Here is an 18636-nt window from a genome sequence, read left to right as displayed (position 1 = left end):
CCCCCCAACTTGTGACCCTCAATTCTGTTTCAAGGAGTGAAAAACAATGACAAACCAACAATTGTGAGCGTATTCTTCCACAATGCAATGCATTATTACTACTGCAAACAAGAAGACAATAACACCATAACATTAATATTTCTTACATATATCCTTAAATACAAAGAGCCACCTTAGGCCAGTCAATTGAAACACTAGAAACATGGTAAAAATCAACCATTTTACCAATGCCTACTCTAATCAACTTCCCCTAATACCACATACAAAGGCAAATAAAAAGGATGCCTTGATTTCAAGAGGCAAGCCCTCTAATTACACAACAAACTCCCATTCTCTTTCTTACAGTTAAACACCAAGCTACAAGCAAAAAGAAGAGAAACAAATATGACATTAATATTACTTACAACATTACAATAAGACATGGTAATTATGCATGTTAGTTATGTTCCGAGGGGAGCTCGGTCATCTGGTCCGGCAAGCATGATCTGCAAACAAAACAGAAAATAAAAAAAGAGTATTTAATCTCTAAATCAGTCAAATTTACCAGTTCCTCAATTGCCCAATTTGATTTTGTTTTTTCATCAAAGAGGGAAGGGAAGATTACAGAAGGCTAATAATGAAAATCTCTACCATTTCTTAGTTTGCAGTCTTTCCTTAAAATGTAAATACAATTTTATTTATTTATTTATTTCTTTCTTTCTTTGTTTCATTGATTATTTTGAAGAAAACTTGTTTTTATATATAAGAAGATGAGTAAAATTTGTATTTGACAGGTCTGCTACGTTCTACATTTTTTTTCCCCTCTAAATTTTAAAACAATGATTTATAATTATGCCTACTGGCCAAACCAAAATGGATGGTCATTTTTCAGGATATGACAATTTTGTTGTGGTATATGTGAACTTATCCATATCCATTATGACTACAAAGAAAAAATCGCTGTTCAAGAACTCAACCGAGTAACTTGGACTCCGACTCGACTCAATAAACCAATGTGTGGACATGTTACTGCATAATTTTAATGATTTTAACGATGATTTACAAACTTTTATTTACCATTTGCTTTATTTGGTATTTTTCCCCTTTTCTTGAATTTTCCTGAATTATTTCCAGCTACAATTTTTTTTTTTCTTTCCAAATTCCATCTTTTATAATTTTTCATTATTTTTAGACTTCTGGTGCTCTTTATGGTTTACTTTGGTTTTTACTATTTTTTATTTCTAAAAATTTGTTTTCAAATTTATAGCCTTTTTAGGAATGCGCCCTACTCGGGCAAGTCTATTCATACTCGCATGAGTAACTCGGCTAGGGCTAGGAACCAATCCGGGGCCCAAGCCAAGTTTTAAAACATTGGAGAAAATATACTGTCATATACTTTGAAAAGGAAAAAGATTAGAAAAATAAAATAAAATAAAAATAAAAAAATCAAAGAGAAAAGGGAAAGTATGCCATAGTCAAACGGACTATGGCACATGTCCTCTGAGGCTGTAACCACCCACCACTCCCACTGACCAATGGTTGTGGATTAACTAGATGGGTTACCAAGAGGGATTCACTTGGATCCTGTTAATCTCTAGCCATCGGTCAGCACAAAGAAATGGTTCATGTAGCTTAAGTATATACATAGACCATAGTCCATTGGACCATGGAATACTTTCTTGAGAGAATTTCTGAAAAGACATGAAGGTATTACATTACAATCAAAGGCAAATCTCCTGGCAAGCATGATGGCTGCATTTCGTTCTCTCTCTGATTCGAATGCCAATGTAAAAGATACTCCTTTCTTTGGTTGCCAAAACAACGCTTGAGCAGCAGCATTTCCACCACCTCTCAACCCACACAACTGCAATTTTTCACAAGCCAAATGAAGGGTGGGTTAAATGAATGTGTTTTCCTTGTCCTAAACTCCTAATCAATACTAACAAATACAACAGCAAGCATATCAAAACCAGCGATAGAGGGAGATGTAATCAATGGAGGCATTATAAAATAGATAGAGAGAGAGAGAGCGAGAGAGAGAGAGAGAGAGAGAGAAAGAGAGAATAGATCGTATACAAATATTTAAGCTACTGAGCACAGAACAGGCATTTATGAGCTGCATATCCATACTGGTGCACAACATGCGTAAATTTCACAAATAATAACAGAAACAGGAATATATAACAGAACTCGGTGAATTTTACATGCATTTGTGGCATTAGATAAAAGACATAACTAAAAGACAATTTCACAAACCACAGCACAACTTATTAGACATTTGCAGCCATCATATGACATGATAATACATGTACGTATCTCCCAATTCAAAAGAACTCCATAAAAAGAAAGCCATTCAATTTCAATGACTCAAAGCAATACTTGGTGATAAAAAAAACTCCATACAAGAGATTAAAAGTAAATTGTATTAGACTAAGGTACAAAGCAATCTTAGTCTAAATCCACGATCAGTTCCCTCTGTTGGATGGTTGCAGATTAACTGGGTAGGGCCCAGAGGGAGATTTACCTCACATGTTAATCTCCAAACATCTGGCAGGGTGGCGCGTGAACAGAGAGGGAAATGGCCATTGGAAATTATGGACAGTGATGGAGAGCAGAAAGGAAGAATGGACAGTTGAAAATACCAACAGGTTATCTCCTGTCCTTGTGGATCTCACTAGTTTTCCTGTACTGTATTGGACCTAGTATATCTTTTAGATACCGCCCTCATTACATACACATAATGTTACCCTTATGACCCTATCTTATATATTTTGAGCATAAGCACCAATCTGTGTAGTTCAACAATACACGCACATCACATAAATCTATGAAAATAAATTGGTCACAAATATTCATTGAGATCAAAGATCTCTTTGCCGTTGTGGGTTCCAACACATAGAAATCCTAACATAATCCAAGTGATTGAGTGTTGCAATTGCAGCTGGTATGATTTCCGTTTGCCCAATTACAAAATTTTGCAATTATCAGAGTTCAATATCTGATTCCCATACAAGATTTAAAAGAAAGAAAGAAAGCAACCTGCATTGACGAGGAGTAAGGCTCTTTTGCCTTTGTTATCCTTCCCTTGCGAAGTTTGATCCTCATCTTTCCCACATGAAACACATGAAGAGAGTGAGATGGATGATCCACTCCATTCATCTGAAGAACGACCTGCAAACCAAAGCAAAAAGTACATAGAACCACATAGGAAAATTAAGTGAAAACATGTGCTTGGATTTAAGAGAAATTTTATACGAGTATCACGTCCTGAAAAAAAAAAAAAAAAAAACTCATGTTGACCTAGGCAATGAAAAAAACATTATCCAATTAAAAGAAAGGTGAATAATATTAACCAACCAATACAAGTTAATAATTTTGTTGTTCCAATTCTGCCTGTAGACTGCCATATCAAAACCATAGGATGATTAAAATTAGGGCAATTTGTCAATAAGAGATGAGTAATTTAACTCCTTACCCATATCTTTTGATTTAATTTCAAAATACCCACAAAAGTACAGAGTCTTAGCTTGGAATGGTTACAAATAGGCAGTATGTTAAATACCTTATCTCTCATGGGTATTTTGATAAGTTTCCCTTAAATTATTTACAATTGTGATTTTCATGGTGCTCCAAATAATTTGCCAAAACAATAATAGAATATTTGAAGGCATTAACAACGCTCAATGAATATCAGCTTTTTGCAGTAAAGAAGCCCAATGAAACTGATCGTACATTGAATTCAGTGTCGGGTTTTCTAACAAGTGCCTCCACATAGTTTCCCAAGCCTGGGGCTGTAAAGAAATTGTGTAAAAATCAGTACGTGCATATTTTATTTTCATATATTCTTTACTTAATAAAAAGGTAATCCAATAAAAGTCAATAAGAAATGATGACTTAACTGACATGGACACAGTTTGTCACTTTAGAGAAAAAAGACATTTGGTACTCTACCATGCAGCAAAGGCCACTGACACATACTAGTAACAAGTTTACGTGAAGATATAGCATGGAGAAATTTAACAGGAAGAAAACAAATAAAAAGCATAATCATATCAAGTACAGACAGTTATGCACGATATATCACATTGTTTGCGTACCCAAAAACTTAAACCCAAATAAATGAGCCCCTCGGGTAATGTCGTTCCATGACCTGAACCAGCTGAACCAACTGAATCAGAAACAACGACTTCTAGGCCTCATTTGACTTTCAAGACCATATTGGGTTTGTAAACTAGGCTCTATCATAAAGTTTAAGGTGTCTTAGATCATTTTGCAATTGTCATTTAATTTTTAAGATCCTGCTGGTTTTACAAACTAGGCTCTATTATACAGTTTACTAAGCTACATCATTTTGCAATTGTAATTTAACTTAAAGATCCTGGTTCTTGAGAATTCTATACCTCCCTCCCTCCCTTGTGGGGGCTAGGTTAGGTAATTGTCAGACCAAGGGCATTTTGCTGCAGTGCTCAGAGGCCCTGACCATCAAGCCAAGAGCCTGAACCCCACAAATATGATACATTTTAATAGGAAATACTTTAAAGCTTTACATTTACTTCATACTTACCAATGGAATACAATTTAGTCCAATCCAAAAAATATATAAAAATTACACTTGTTATGTTGGATAGTTTAGGAGTTAAAAATGTAAATTTAATTAGGAATAACATCATCATCAGCATCATCATCATCCAAGTCTTATCCCAATGAATTGGGGTCAGCTACACGAATCATGTTCCTCCATTCTTTTCTATCAAGGGATATACCCTCAGTAAGACCACAAGTCATTATATTTTTTCGCACTACTTCTATCCATGTCCCATTGGGCCTTCCCCTTGCCCTTTTAGAGCCTCCTACTTGAACCAAATCGAACCTCCTAACCGACGCTGTATTAGGCCTACATTGTACATGGCCGGCCCACCTAATTCTACTTTTCCTCATCTTATTAAATTTAATTAGGAATTACCTCGCCCAAAACTTGAATACTCCGAACTACATCATGTGATATTAAACTAGAAAGACAAAAGAGTCACATAAACATATTTGTAGAGCAGGAAAACAATATAATAAAGTTTAGTTAATCCAAATAAAACATAAAAAGAATGCCTTTAAGTTATGTTGGATAGTTTAGGAGCTAAGAATGCAAATGTAATTAGGAATTACCTTCCCCAAAGCTCAAATGCTCAGAACTGCATCATGTGATTTTAAATGGGAAGATAAAAGAGTCACAGAGTCATATTTGTAGAGCAGGAATGTCACACTAGCAGCAAGGTTTAAAACAATCGAAGTCCAGAAAACAAAATACCACATGGTAATTGTGGTTAAAATCGGCATTTGATAATAAATTACAGCACATTCTAAAACCATAAATTAAAAAATAATCACATCTTCCCACTTGAAATATGGATTGATCCACAAGGAAAAAAAAAAGAAAGAAAAATAAGAAAAATAGGTTAGAAGGAAACCAGGTTCTATAGGACCAGTAGTTGTCACTAATAACTTTTCACCATCTGCAACGATTTCGGCTTGTAAATATCGACCAACATCAAAAGGTTCTGGAGCGTACACTGATTTTGTGGCACCTGGGAATCAAATGTAAGGATATAAATTAGCAAAAAGATTGAGACAAGACAAGGTAGGCATAATCACCCTATATTCAAAAAGCATAAGGTCAGAAATAAAACAATCTTTGAAACATCTACTCCCAAAGTTCAATGTAATAACTTGGCACCATGCAAATCAAAAACATCAACACAAGATATATGGGCCCCACCATTGAAGAACTCACCCATCTTCACAGGTCTCCTAAATATTTTCACCCAAGTTTAAACCCTAAATATATCACTTTATAACTTCCCAAGTACCATCATACCATACTACCTAGACACCTCATTTTTAAAGCCACATCACGTGTCGACACATATCGACACTTCACGACATGGGGACATAAAACAATTATATAGAGCACAAGGATGGGGTTTGAACCCATTTTTATTTTCTGGGAAATTTTTGAAAATACCCATAAGAGATAAAAAGTATGCGACATTTTACCAATTTGCAACAATTCCAACTCCAAACCATGCGTGTTTTTATGGAATTTTGAAATTAAATCAAAGGACATAGGCAAGGTATTAAATTGCTAATCCTTTATCATTAATTTGATAAATTTCCCTTATTTTTAATAAATTAAAAATAAAACTCACATGCACATGTCTGCTGAAGTACTAGACACTTTCAACCAGACATAAAAGTTCGCCAACTCGGGCTTGCACTCAGCACAAGTCATTTGGACCTGGCAGGATGCCAAGTGCTAGGTCCAAATGACTATTGCAAAAAAGAAAGGCAAGTTTTACCTGGGTCTTATAATCATTTTTATAGAAACCCAGACGAGTCAGCCAGTCCAACTCGATAGAGTCTGACTCGGGCTTGAGACCCTTGTGAATCAGAACCCGAGCCTAGATTTTTAAAATGCTGCTTTCAACAAGTACCAGACACAATAGTCCATGTCAAATGTGTAGGCAACATAGCCAATGTAGCTATAGAATGGTCTATTCATGAAAAAGAAAGTCATAATAGTCCAGCAAAAAAGGAAAATAAATTACAAAAAAACATATCGACTTTAGAATATTGCAAAAGTTTAACACCAGTTTAGAATTTTGTTTCTATAACCAGACTTTGAATTTTCAATTTAACTACCACATATTAAATTCATGAATAAACTTGGTGCGTATTGAGGTTGGCATCAGGTGACTTTCTTATGTGCAAGTTCTTTTACTTGGACACATTCAACATCAGCAGAAGATCCCTTCTTAATGGCTTTAGGATTTGGAACCATTTGTCCATGTCCTGTCCACATTACAGCCAAACAAAAGGAACCCAGCATTGGTCAGTTCCTGACAGCATCAACGTCCTGGTACTCTCCCTAGAGCTCAGTAAATAGTAGAAATTTATAGCTGGTTGTACTCTCATGAATCTATCCCAGATTCAACTTGTTAGCCTTGAAAAGGTGTTCTATCAGGGTCAATGTTGCTCTAGAGGAGAAGGTGAGAAGAGAGAACAAGAGGACAACACCAAATTGTGTTGAAGAATATGAATATCACTCTCTATTTATAGAGTCATCATCATCAGAGTCTTTTCCCAACTATTTGAGGTCGGCTATACGAATCTTGGTCTGCCATTCTGCTCTATCAAGGATCATAACCTCAGTGAGGCCATAAGTCCCCACATCTTTTCTCACAACTTCCAACCATGTCATTTTGGACCTACATCTCTCTTTACAGAGTGGAGATGATAATTGCTTCAGAGCAGGACAACTTTATGGTAGAGACAGGCAAGGATAGATACTTTGAGGAGGCACAAATGGTACTCCAGAGAGACATACGAGGAAACAAAAGAAGATATATGAAGGTCGAAGGAGCATAAGAACCAGAAGCACAAGAAAGAAGAAACAGAGGGAGGGATGTGTTATATCGCTCAGAAAAAAAAGGAGAAACAGAGGGAGGGGTTCTAGCCGCACTGCATAAGAACAAAGCTTTCAGGAGTCGACAGGCGAAGTAGAGGAGGGGCGAAAAGCTTTGTTATTAAACTGCTCATGCGTGCGCACAAGAGAAATGCTCAAAAACTCAACTTGTAAGTAAGCATGTTTATAGTCAAAGAATAGAAACGCATATCAGATCAAACCCACTCCTAGAAGAACCCCCCAAATATTCCACTAGTTAGATGCATAAACCCCATTAATGTAGAAACCAAAATACAGAAGATAATTGTTGATTGGAAATCAAAATCAATTACCTGATATCCTTTCCCTTTTACTTCTTTCAGCTGATATACGGAACCACTGAATGGTACATCTAGAGATGTCTAGAGTAGTATTCACATTAGGAACTATCCGCAAATAGGAACCTAAAGATTCATCACCATCCAATTCACACAGTTTGGAGTCACCTTCCTCGAGCCGTTTGCTCATTACCAACTGGAAAAGCAAAAAAGCTCAAGTTTATTCAGTTTTCAGAAAGACGAGAAATTTCTAAAAAAAATAAAGATAAGAAAATGCTAAATGAACTAAGTGGTTAGTGAAACTCGAAAAAGAATCAAGCATATAGAATATGAATTCTAACAAAAAATAATAATAATTTCAGAAGATGTCATTTATGTAGTTTGTTTAATGCAAACTCATGGAGAATGCAGATAGAGGTCCCTATTTCTTCACAAGTATACTTATTGAAAGATTCGACAGGAGTTTCTAAACATACTAGATAATGACTTTTATTAAAATAAATAAATTTAGCAAAATCAATATGTAAAAATACAATTAATTTTAGCACCCCAGTTTTGTACATTAACATCCCAAACCTCCATCAAAATGGGTGGGAAACTGAAAATAACTCTCAAAAGCTCAGAATAAAAACTCAACAAAAAAAAAAAAAAAACTCAATACATCCTTCCCGCTACTACAAGTATTATCTACTTAAGAGTTCATGACTCTCTATGTGATACTTTATATATGACATTCTACTCTTCTCAAAATTCACAGGAGGAATAAATATGTCAATGAGAATAAAAGTTTTAAGAAACCAACCTAACAGGTCTCCTTACAGACTTCCCTGGCAAGAGTTTCAACCTAATATTAGAACTCCAACTTTGATATTAAGATCATTTATTTACACTTCTTGAATCAATGAGCAGCCATAAAGTTGTGCATAACTTAATAATGTTATAAGGTGAATCTAAGAAATCCATTCACTAAGGCCATCTTCCATGAATTACAAACGTCTACAATAAGAGAATTTACCACAAGTAGCAGAGCAAGCGTGTTATGAAGACACATAGTCTTTTGTTCAATCATAACAACATAAACAATTGTGTAATCAAAGCGACAAAAATTTGTTAAACTAAGGCATGAAACAAGAAAGATCGCCATGAGCCATCTACTAGCATATTAAATTCATTATATAGACGAATGCAAAGCAGAAAAGTGGAAAATCCCACAGTCAAAAGTGAGGTAATTGTCAAGCTAGTCATGGACCAACCAAAAAATAGGCGAACAACACTACTAGGTAATGTTTTATCAGCAATCTCAAAATTTCATATATAAATGCAACCTCTTTCCGAAGCTGGAGCGAGTATTTGGACTTTTCGGCAAGTTGAATCCTTAAGGCTTGAAGTTCGTGCTCCATATCCATAACCTGATTGCAATGGAAATAGAATTTATTTGAAGTTTGCCCAATATGAAAATAGGGGTAGGAAAACAAACTAATTAACAGTGACAAAATGTAGCCAGTAAGACTAAATTATAAGTTCCTTCATGCCGAACTAGTAAACTGCAAGCAACAAGTATTAAACATTTAAAATCCGAAAAGAAAAGTCAAAGATATAGAAAGATCATATCTTGGAAAAACAATATAGAACTTCAGACCTGCCAACAAATAGAGCACATACAGACTTCCCCAATTATCAATTTGAGTTATGGCAGCCCACTACATCACCAACAAATCAACTTTGTAAATAATTTGGAGCAGTTGAGACATCCTCTATATTCATCCTATTACTCAGTCCACTTGATTACCGAGAAATACTCGAATGTTATCAAACACATATATATAGTGCACAATGTTGTTTTCATAGCTGACTGACAACAGAGAATATCCTTGGAAAAAACTTTTGTTGCGAAATGCGTCATTCAATACATTTGTTGTATATTAAGGGCCTGTTTAGATGTACTAGTTATCCTTGATAATTCACCGTTTCAATAAAGTTAATCCCGATAACAAATTATTTATTGTTTGGCTGTGTCCACCATGAAGTTATCTGAGATAAACTTATAGGCAGTTTGACATATAATTTTTATCTTTTTTAAAAGTGTTTTTACTTTATTCAAGGTAATTTGCTGAACATCAAATTTTTTTACCAACATAGCTAAAAATAGCTAGAATCACTGAAACGTTAAATGTTTAAATGCTATTATACATAATACAAGATGCGTACCAAATATCTAACAAAATAACATTATCTAGAGTTTATTAATCTCAAATAAGATAATATATTCCAGATAAAATTGTCCTCCAAACAGGCCCTAAAGCAACAGCGTGGCAAATTTGACAAAAAAATCAAGTACATAGCTGAAGATGGTCAGAGCATGCTTCATGTTTAGCTAGAGATTCTTGGGTCATTGACTCGTAACTCGTTTATGCTTGGAGTAGACCTCTAGAATTTGCATTCCTTTTCACCTTTACTCATTATTGCTTAGAAAATAAGCTTCTAGATTAGAATGAGAAACATCAAGCGGCTCGGAAATAACAATTAACTTCATCAAATGACACTAGAATAATGGATCATTCAACTTCATAAATATGGTTAACAAGAAATTTGTATACAAAGAGGCAGTTTCTAAACGGTGTTATTATGGTTACTTCCAAACAAAAAATTTCAAACAAAAACGTTACTATCTTTCCAATAATTACAAAGAATGTCAAAGTCTCTAGCATACCTTACTAGGTTGATGCAACATCTTTATTCTTCTAGCTTCTTGAACTTCCTTCATTAACTCATCCAAATCCTAACAGTGTTGACAACAATACCACCATAAACAGAATAAATATCCATTATAATTGACAGAAAAACAGTCTACACATTTAAAATGGATACATATAAAAACTGTCACAGTTCCTACTTAGTCAAAGAGGACAAAATTATATTCTTAAAAAACTAACATGATACAAAAAATATACTATGAAATATTCATTTGATTCATTGTAAACATTGATATAGCAGCTTTCACGGGGAGGAATCAAAAAGGAGGGATAACCAGGATAAGAGAATGAACACGGAACTTCATGAAGCAAAGCCTCTCAGTGGGGAATGAACACGGAACTTCATGAAGCAAAGCCTCTCAGTGGGGAGGGATAGTTCAATCTCAGAGATAGAGGCAGCAAAGAGATAGAGAAAGATTGTGGGAGCTATGAAAATAAAATGGAAACAGATGCAAGAAAGTTACATTATTCAAGAATCAGAAGTTGTATTACTTCAAATAGAAACTCAGAACCCTTCTTAGCACTTTGGGGATTGAAATTACAGGAGCATATGAGGATAGAAGCAGCAAAGCAAGAAAAGATGGAAGTATAACAAACTCATAAAATCATCGAAGGGTGAGAGGAAGCAGAAATTGCGAGTGAAGCACAGAACTTTTGGACATGGAGAGTAAGACAGACAATAGGGTATAAGTTCAAATACCTGAATTGTGCCATTACTAAATCATTCATGGATGCTAAAAAGAAAGCCAAAAAAAAAAAACATAAATTTTCAGAAACTTCGTTCTTAGAGAAGAAAATAAAACAGGGACAAAAAAATCAAGCAAACTTCAAACAAAATAACTCACTTGCTTGTCAGAAGATCTGGAAATGTTTTCTTGTTCTTCAAAGGCCTGCTCAACTATCTGGACTGATGCTCTAGCCTTCTCAATTTCAGCTTGTGCAAAAGCTCTTGCTTCTTCAACCATTCGCTTGGCATCCTCAGAAGCCTGTATGCATAAGGAGAAGCATTAAATGATTTTAAGTACACATTCAAAAATCCAAGCTTGATTACACTCAAACTACAAGGAATTCACATTAATAGAGAACCAAAATGAACAACTCAGGAAGACTTAAAAGTCAACACAGAAAATATTAAAAGAGGAATACGTTATTATATGTAGAAGTAACTCTTCTTTTTAGCTAGGCTAATGGAGATTTGGATGGGAACCCTGCCTATCGTAATAAAATATTAACAAGTGTTTACATTAGGCAAGAGATTATAAAATCTATTGGTTCATAATCCAGCTGTGAGCATGAATACAAGAATTCCTGTCATGAATCCTGACTCAGTACTCTAAATTAAAGAATTTAATGACGTAATACTGATTTACATTTTATTTATCGCAGGCAATTCTGCCCTCAATTCCTCCATTCATGTTTTGTTGCCATTTCTGCTACTCATTCCTTTGCAAATATTTCTTCAAAGGATATCCATTTCACGGCTTTTTCCTCATCTTTGGCTTCTTTTTTTATTTTGGTACCATGTTGACCATATTGTTCATTTGCTTCCCACTGTCAGGACTGAGTATTGTTTAACTTTCTTGATAGTGGTACCCGTATCGTCTTCATATACTACTCCAATACACTGTTATTGTAGGGCCTGGAGCCAAGTTTTGCAAACTAAGCTTTAATAATTGACTGGACAAATCAATATGCTATGCAGTGGATTTCCACAAGGACTACTTATAACAAAAGGAAAAAAAAAGTGAGAAAATATTAAGAAAGGTCCTGAATCATTTAAACTTTGATTGAAGAAAACATTCAGAAACTGCCAAACTGGGCGTACTTGGAGATGCAATGCCCTTAGATCTTCAATTTGGTAGGCCCAAGGGCACCACCAACTCTACGGATAGATCTATTGTTTTACCTAACAAATACAGGCGACCCTTTTAAAATATTACTTTCGATGAAATAATTCCCAATAACTGGGTGCTACACATGATTTTTGTTCTATGCTCCACATGACTCATTCGTTGGGAAGTTTGCAAGTGTCAGCTCACTCTTTTTGAAAGAAATAACTGTCAGCTCAATCAATTTTGAGTAACATGTAATAGTAAATAAACCAAATGTTAGTGCATGGAGGACCCTCACACAAAAAAATACCCAGCAGTCAACTGCACAGTATGCCTGTCAGAAAGTAGATAATGCTTCTTAGTATGGAAAAAAAAATTTTAAAAAAAAATCACAAATAAAAGTAATATTAAATCTTATTATAATTAAATTAATAAAGGTTCTAGACAAGTGCAGAGATCAAATTACGCGTAGATACAGTATTTATATATCTTCCAGCAGCATCCAGGCATCTATTTGACATGTTACCTGCTTAAGAAAACTTGCCAACTTTTTAACTTCTGATTTTTCATGAAGTAACTCTCCTTCCCTTTGAGTCAACTGGACAGCAAGGGCTTCCACCTGTAAAGAAGTGTCTCTATTGAAACAATCTTAAGATATAATCCAATTACATAAAAAGGACATAAGCTGTGATGATTAGATGCAATAAAGCACAAAGTACCTAGTGAAGAAAATACAGAGAAAACAAAAAAGATAGCTCAAGTTAGATTATAAATTATATCACAATTTTCAGTGCCAGATATGACTCCAAAAATACTTCAATGGCATTCCTAAAGGTCCATGAAATACGAGGAATGCAAAGAAGCTAAATGACAACTAGATTCCAGCCTGCAATACTGGAAGCCAATTAACACATTATCTATAATAAAGCCCGAGAACCACAGAACCAAGGAATCACCACTTCTAATCTTAAGCTCTTAACAGATCAAGTAATGTAATGCATTCAAAGAACCAAATCTGCCTCACACTCAACAGAAGTAAAGTTCAACAGAAGTAAAGTTCATTCAGAATGCCATCTTTATCTAGCACTTCAGTTGAACCTCTAGAAAATTTTGTCTATGCCTTAGCTCTTCTCAAGAATCTTTGCAACTATCCTATAGAATGAATATAACAATTCTGAACTTTTTAATTATGATAAGTTTTTTATCTGAAATTTCGATAATTCACTTTCCAATAAACGACTGGAAACTGTGTTTGTCATCAACACTCATCAAAACACTGCCAGCATCTGTAAAACAAGCCAGCATCTGTAAAAAAGCTATTTCAATACTTCATGAAGCATGAATTATAATATAATGGATTCTGCTTAACCTACACACAGAGTGCATATACTTCCTCGTGAGATACTCATATCCTCATTTTGAAAGCAAGAGGAAATAAATGAGTTATCGGTAACATTCATGTGAGCTGAGAAAAGACATAAAGGAATGCAAAAGGCAACAACACTGACAAATGAAATGAAAGATATAGCAAACAAAACCAACCATAGAGATGGCCTCTTCCACATCATCCTTGTTTCGACCTGCCACACGTCCTCTTAGTGATTCCAATACATCTCGCAGTTTCTTCAAGAGAACCTGTTTATCGAGCGAAGCTGTCTCTCTAAATTTCGCCTGAAAATCCAACAAGCATTGTTAATTGCTCCTTCAGTTAGATATTGAAAATTTTAATTTACTCACATAAAAACCAGCGGATTTTTTTTTCTTCTGAATTGATTTCAGTTCAATAAAATATTTTCCGAAAGGGAGCAGAAGTCAATCAAGTATAAGCTTAATAAAATGGAAAAACCTCATCAGATAACTTGGCTGCAGCTGCAAGCCCCTTCTCGAACTTGCTAGCCAAATCACGGACTGAGAGTCGCTTTTGTTGCTCAAGGAGCTGAGCAGTTTCATGAGCTACTATCTCCTTTAAAGATGGCCCATCTGAACCTTCTTTTGATTCAACAATGCTATCATTGGCCCCTATTTTATAGTTTGGGAAACGATTTGAAAGAAAATTCACATCAGCTGATACTGATTTGACTGTATCATTTTGCATTGCGTCGTGAAAGCCAGCCTTTACTCTCACCATCAAGTCACAATAAGTCGCACGTCAATCAACAACCACTGAATTCAGTGTGCTACACTAATAGAAATTAACAAATATTAGAAAGTACAGAAAAGAGAGGAATATTATGTAAGGTACTATTACCTTACAAATTAAGTACTCCACTTCAATAGGCGGCGACTAACTGTAATGCATTGTGTTACTAAAAATACATAAATATTAGGAAAATGTAACAAAGAGTAAACACTGCATAAACCAACAATTTCTCCATTTATAAAACCACATTAAATGAAGAACAATGTGAAACGAGACCATCATTCAAATCTCTTCAATGAAAAAAATCAATTAAATTTTTTTTTTATGAGAATAAGATAAGAAACAACAGTGTTCTATCAAATATAATCAGTGTTCTATGATCGTAATACAGTATGCGACTCTGAATCCCACCAATGCCCCAATTTTTCAAGAAAATTTAACTACTTCCTTATTCATGCCTTTCCAATCAACAAAACGAAATCAATCAGCCCAAAAAAATTAGAATAAAACTGGGCAATCTTAACTTTCATAAAAAAACCAAGATACCCCATCATTAACCAATCAAATGCATTGATAAAGAACCTCAAAAATTTGAATAAAATTTATGTTAAACGCTACAGAAAAATACTCTAATAATGGGACAACGCTGTAAAAAAACACTGCTTTACACCGAAAAACATATAATAAACCATCAAAATAAGAATAACAATTGCCTGAAAAATCCATTTACATAAGTTACTTGCAGAACCACCATAGTAACCCTAACTCGTCCCCAGACCAAATTGATTGAGCAAAAAATATGAAAATTGGCTAAATACCCAAATCTATTAAGATCAATGAGCGCGAGACAGACAAAAATACAGGATTTAGCTATAAATCCCTAAGTCTGCAGCTACAAACTATGATGATTAAACAAACATAATCCAGAACAACACCAAGCATGAACGGATAGAGCAATCACAAACTTACAGGTGAAGAAAACCAGGCATTGAGCCCTAGAATCGCACTATTGCCAATTACTCCAGCAAAGGGGCTTCAAATGCCACAAAGATAACCAGAAATGATCATCCCTGTAACTGGAGCCCCAGAAACGTGCAGGCGGTACTATATAGGCAAGCTCTGCAAGAGTAGAGAGAGAGAGAGAGAGATTATTGCGTGTAGACAGAGAATGAGGAAATAGAGAGAGTGATGATGGTTGTTTATCTCGGTAAGAGAGAGAGCTCAGTGGAGAGAGAATGTTGAGAGAGCTGATTGCCAAGAGTGAACACAAAGCTAGAGAGAGAGGAGAGACGGCTGGTGTTCTCGGTATGAGAGAGAAAGTGAGATGGCTGTAAGAGAGAAAGTGAGATGGCTGTAAGGGAGAGAGTCAGCCAGAGAGAGAAGAGTAAGAGATGCAGAGAGAGAGTGAACATAAAATGATGTCATAGAGAGAGTAAAGGGTCGAAGAGACTGCGGAAGAGAGAGAAAGAAAATGGCTTTTATAGAGAGAGAGAGGAGAAAGCGGACTGCTGTTAAATCTCAGTACCAGAGAGAGAGTGAAGCGATAGCGGTAAAAGAGTCGGAGACAGAGCTAGAGAGAGAAAGAGTAAGAGAAAAAGAGAAGTAAACAGGGAATGAAGCTAGAGAGAGAAAGAGTAAGAGAAAGAGAGAAGTAAACAGAGAATGAAGCTAGAGAGAGAGAGCAAACGAAGGTTGAAGAGAAGACTGAGCGAGCGAGGTGAGAGAGAGATGATTCTTTTCTAGAGAGAGAAAGATGATGGCTTTTCTAGAGAGAGAATGAGATGATTCGTTTCTAGACAGTGAAAGATGATGGCTTTTCTAGAGAGAGAAAGAGATAAATAGATATGATGTTTTTTTTTAACGTGACTACTCGTTAAAGGGATGCAGTTTGTATAGAGCTTACGCTCTAAACAATAAAATTAGAACCTACTTCAAATAGTATCGGAAAATGTGATTTTAATACTAGAAATTTTTGTAATATTTTTAAAATATATTTTTATTTTTATTTATAAAATTTAAATTTTTAAAAATAAATAGATCGATATATTTATAAAAACTTTAAAATCTTTAAATTTGATGATCTAAATATGTGTTATAAAATACATTATTTTTATAACTTAAAATCTTTTTTTTTTCTCATGTTCATGCATCTTGATATCGAGATGATCAATTTGAGTACATTCAAACATAAAAAATATCTATTCTAATGAAATTTTTGAGAGGGGCTCTAATTTGATTGTTTAAAACTTCGGCTATGTTATAAACTCTTCCCCTAGTTAAAACCTCACTTAAATCCCAATACCTGCGGAACCCACTCAGTTCCGTTTTACAACTACCCTTCACTCGCTTTCGGTTTCGAATCTCGATGCGAGCCCACCACCGGGGTCCACGACTCGGACCCACAGGGCTCATACTATCGAGCCTACTTGACCCAGTAGGCTCGTCCGTGGCTCGACCTGGGTCCTTCACGCCCTCGATTTTCGGGCCCACTTTTGGGTCCATCGCGTGGACCCACTTGACTGGACGCGGTTTTAGGATGGTTCGATTGTGTCGCCACTGGAAAATGTACGTGAAATTTTGGTCGTATGTTTGACTTAGAATTTCGAATACGCCCTTCTGGATTTAACAGGTTAATAGGAAATATAGTTTTTTTTTTTGCTTTTTGAAATTTTGGGGAACCGCCCAAGAATTTGAAAATGGAACGTTTTTACCCTGGAGGTGTTTCTCTCTCCTCGATTTTGAATTTTTTTTGCTTCTCTCTCTAACCTACACCTCTGAAGTCTCTGCTCTCTCTTCTGTGTTTTTCTCTTCTTCGTTTTTGAAGTTTTTGCTTTCTCTCTCTAAACTTTTACTCTCTCTCCTTGCAATTCGGTGGAATACGTCCACCTCGCCCTCTCTTTCTCTATAACATTCAACCTCAATGACATGTTGGACGGTTCTCCCTCTCTCTCTCTCTCTAACATTCAACCTTAATCTTGGACGCTTAGGACTTCCGCTCTCTCTCTCTCTCTCTACAATTTGAAATTTCACGCCTATGCCCTCTCCTTGTAAAAGCCCTACTGGGGAATTTATTCTCTCCCTCGCCTAGATGACCTCAAAAAACTATGCAAGTCTCTCTCTCCAGCAAATCCCATGACCTAAGGAGTAGCCACTGGTCAGGTCGGGTCTGGGTCTGGGTCCAAGCCTGAATTCACCGGACCTAAACCCTAAAACATAGTGTAGGATTTAGATCTAACTCAAAAATTAAAATGTATATATTTTACTATATTTAAATATAAGTAATGATCTATCGCAAGGTCGGGTCTAGGTCTGGGTCCAAACCTGAATTCACCGGACCTAAACCTAAAACATAGTGTAGGATTTAGATCTAACTCAAAAATTAAAATGTATATATTTTACTATATTTAAATATAAGTAATGATCTACTGCAACGGTTGTATCATTGTGTAATACAACAACACTGGTAAAAAAACCATGTTTGTGTTATTTGTACGATATAAAATTCTACACACATTCTCTTCATCTAAATAATCAATCCCAAAAAAAAAAAAATCAATTTAAACCCTTAGATATGGTCAAAATGAGTCTCTCCCAATAACGAATCTAGATCGCTTATTTGGTGAATTTCAATATCTTAACCTTTACAAACTCAAAATCATTTTTTTCATCTTTATCATGGTTCATCTAATGATAATAAAGCCATCTAAAAAAATTGGAAAAGAAAAAAAAATCATTTTAAAGTCTAGATCTAAGTATCTTATCGAAATGGACAACCTACGTTAACTGTGCTAAAAACATACTTTCTAGGTTATGTTTTCAAATTTTTATTTTTTGACGATTGTTCATTAAAATGAAAAAAAATTTATATTTTAAAATTTGAATCAAACAAATAACATGATTTTTAAAGGTTGTTGAATTATATTATGATACAACCCTTGCATGAAATCGCTGCCCTTTGAATATGTTTCAGATGTTGGGACTCAAAAAATGTTAATGGACCTAACCAAACCCAATCGCACTTGACCCAAAATAGTACTAGGTCCAATTTGTAGATATGTACTGAAACTCTGATTGACCTACGCCTCGGTTCCCGAATCAATCCGGGTCCATTGCCACTCGTGACCCGACCTTGAAAATTGACGTGGTTTCCTTTGATTCT

General features: G+C 35.3%; 1 protein-coding gene across 10 annotated transcripts; it reads right to left on the bottom strand.

Annotated features, from left to right (window-relative positions):
* Positions 1–114: 114 nt before the first annotated feature.
* On the bottom strand, positions 115–15522 carry SCAB1 (plectin-like protein). Of its 10 annotated transcripts, none has more exons than XM_088857731.1 (14): positions 15447–15522; positions 14586–14643; positions 14184–14519; positions 13880–14008; positions 12864–12956; positions 11351–11491; positions 10463–10531; positions 9078–9161; positions 7768–7948; positions 5442–5558; positions 3712–3770; positions 3019–3150; positions 1694–1843; positions 115–485 (listed from the first exon to the last, which is right to left on the bottom strand). In XM_088857731.1, exons 3-14 carry the CDS (start codon positions 14463–14465, stop codon positions 441–443), a joined length of 1482 nt encoding a protein of 493 aa, XP_088713857.1. In that variant the 5' UTR covers positions 14466–14519; positions 14586–14643; positions 15447–15522; the 3' UTR covers positions 115–440. The 10 variants fall into 10 exon arrangements, with proteins under 10 accessions (XP_088713857.1, XP_088713840.1, XP_088713871.1 ...); XM_088857714.1 differs by having other exon boundaries at positions 14184–14514; XM_088857745.1 differs by having other exon boundaries at positions 14184–14450.
* Between the last annotated feature and the right edge of the window lie 3114 nt (positions 15523–18636).

This window comes from Amborella trichopoda, chromosome 1, assembly GCF_054954075.1.
Source record: "Amborella trichopoda isolate Santa Cruz 75 chromosome 1, AtrichopodaSantaCruz75HAP2 v2.0, whole genome shotgun sequence".
NCBI lineage: Eukaryota > Viridiplantae > Streptophyta > Magnoliopsida > Amborellales > Amborellaceae > Amborella > Amborella trichopoda.
Note: the sequence above shows the minus strand (reverse complement) of the source record. Positions and strands in the feature narration are given on the sequence as shown.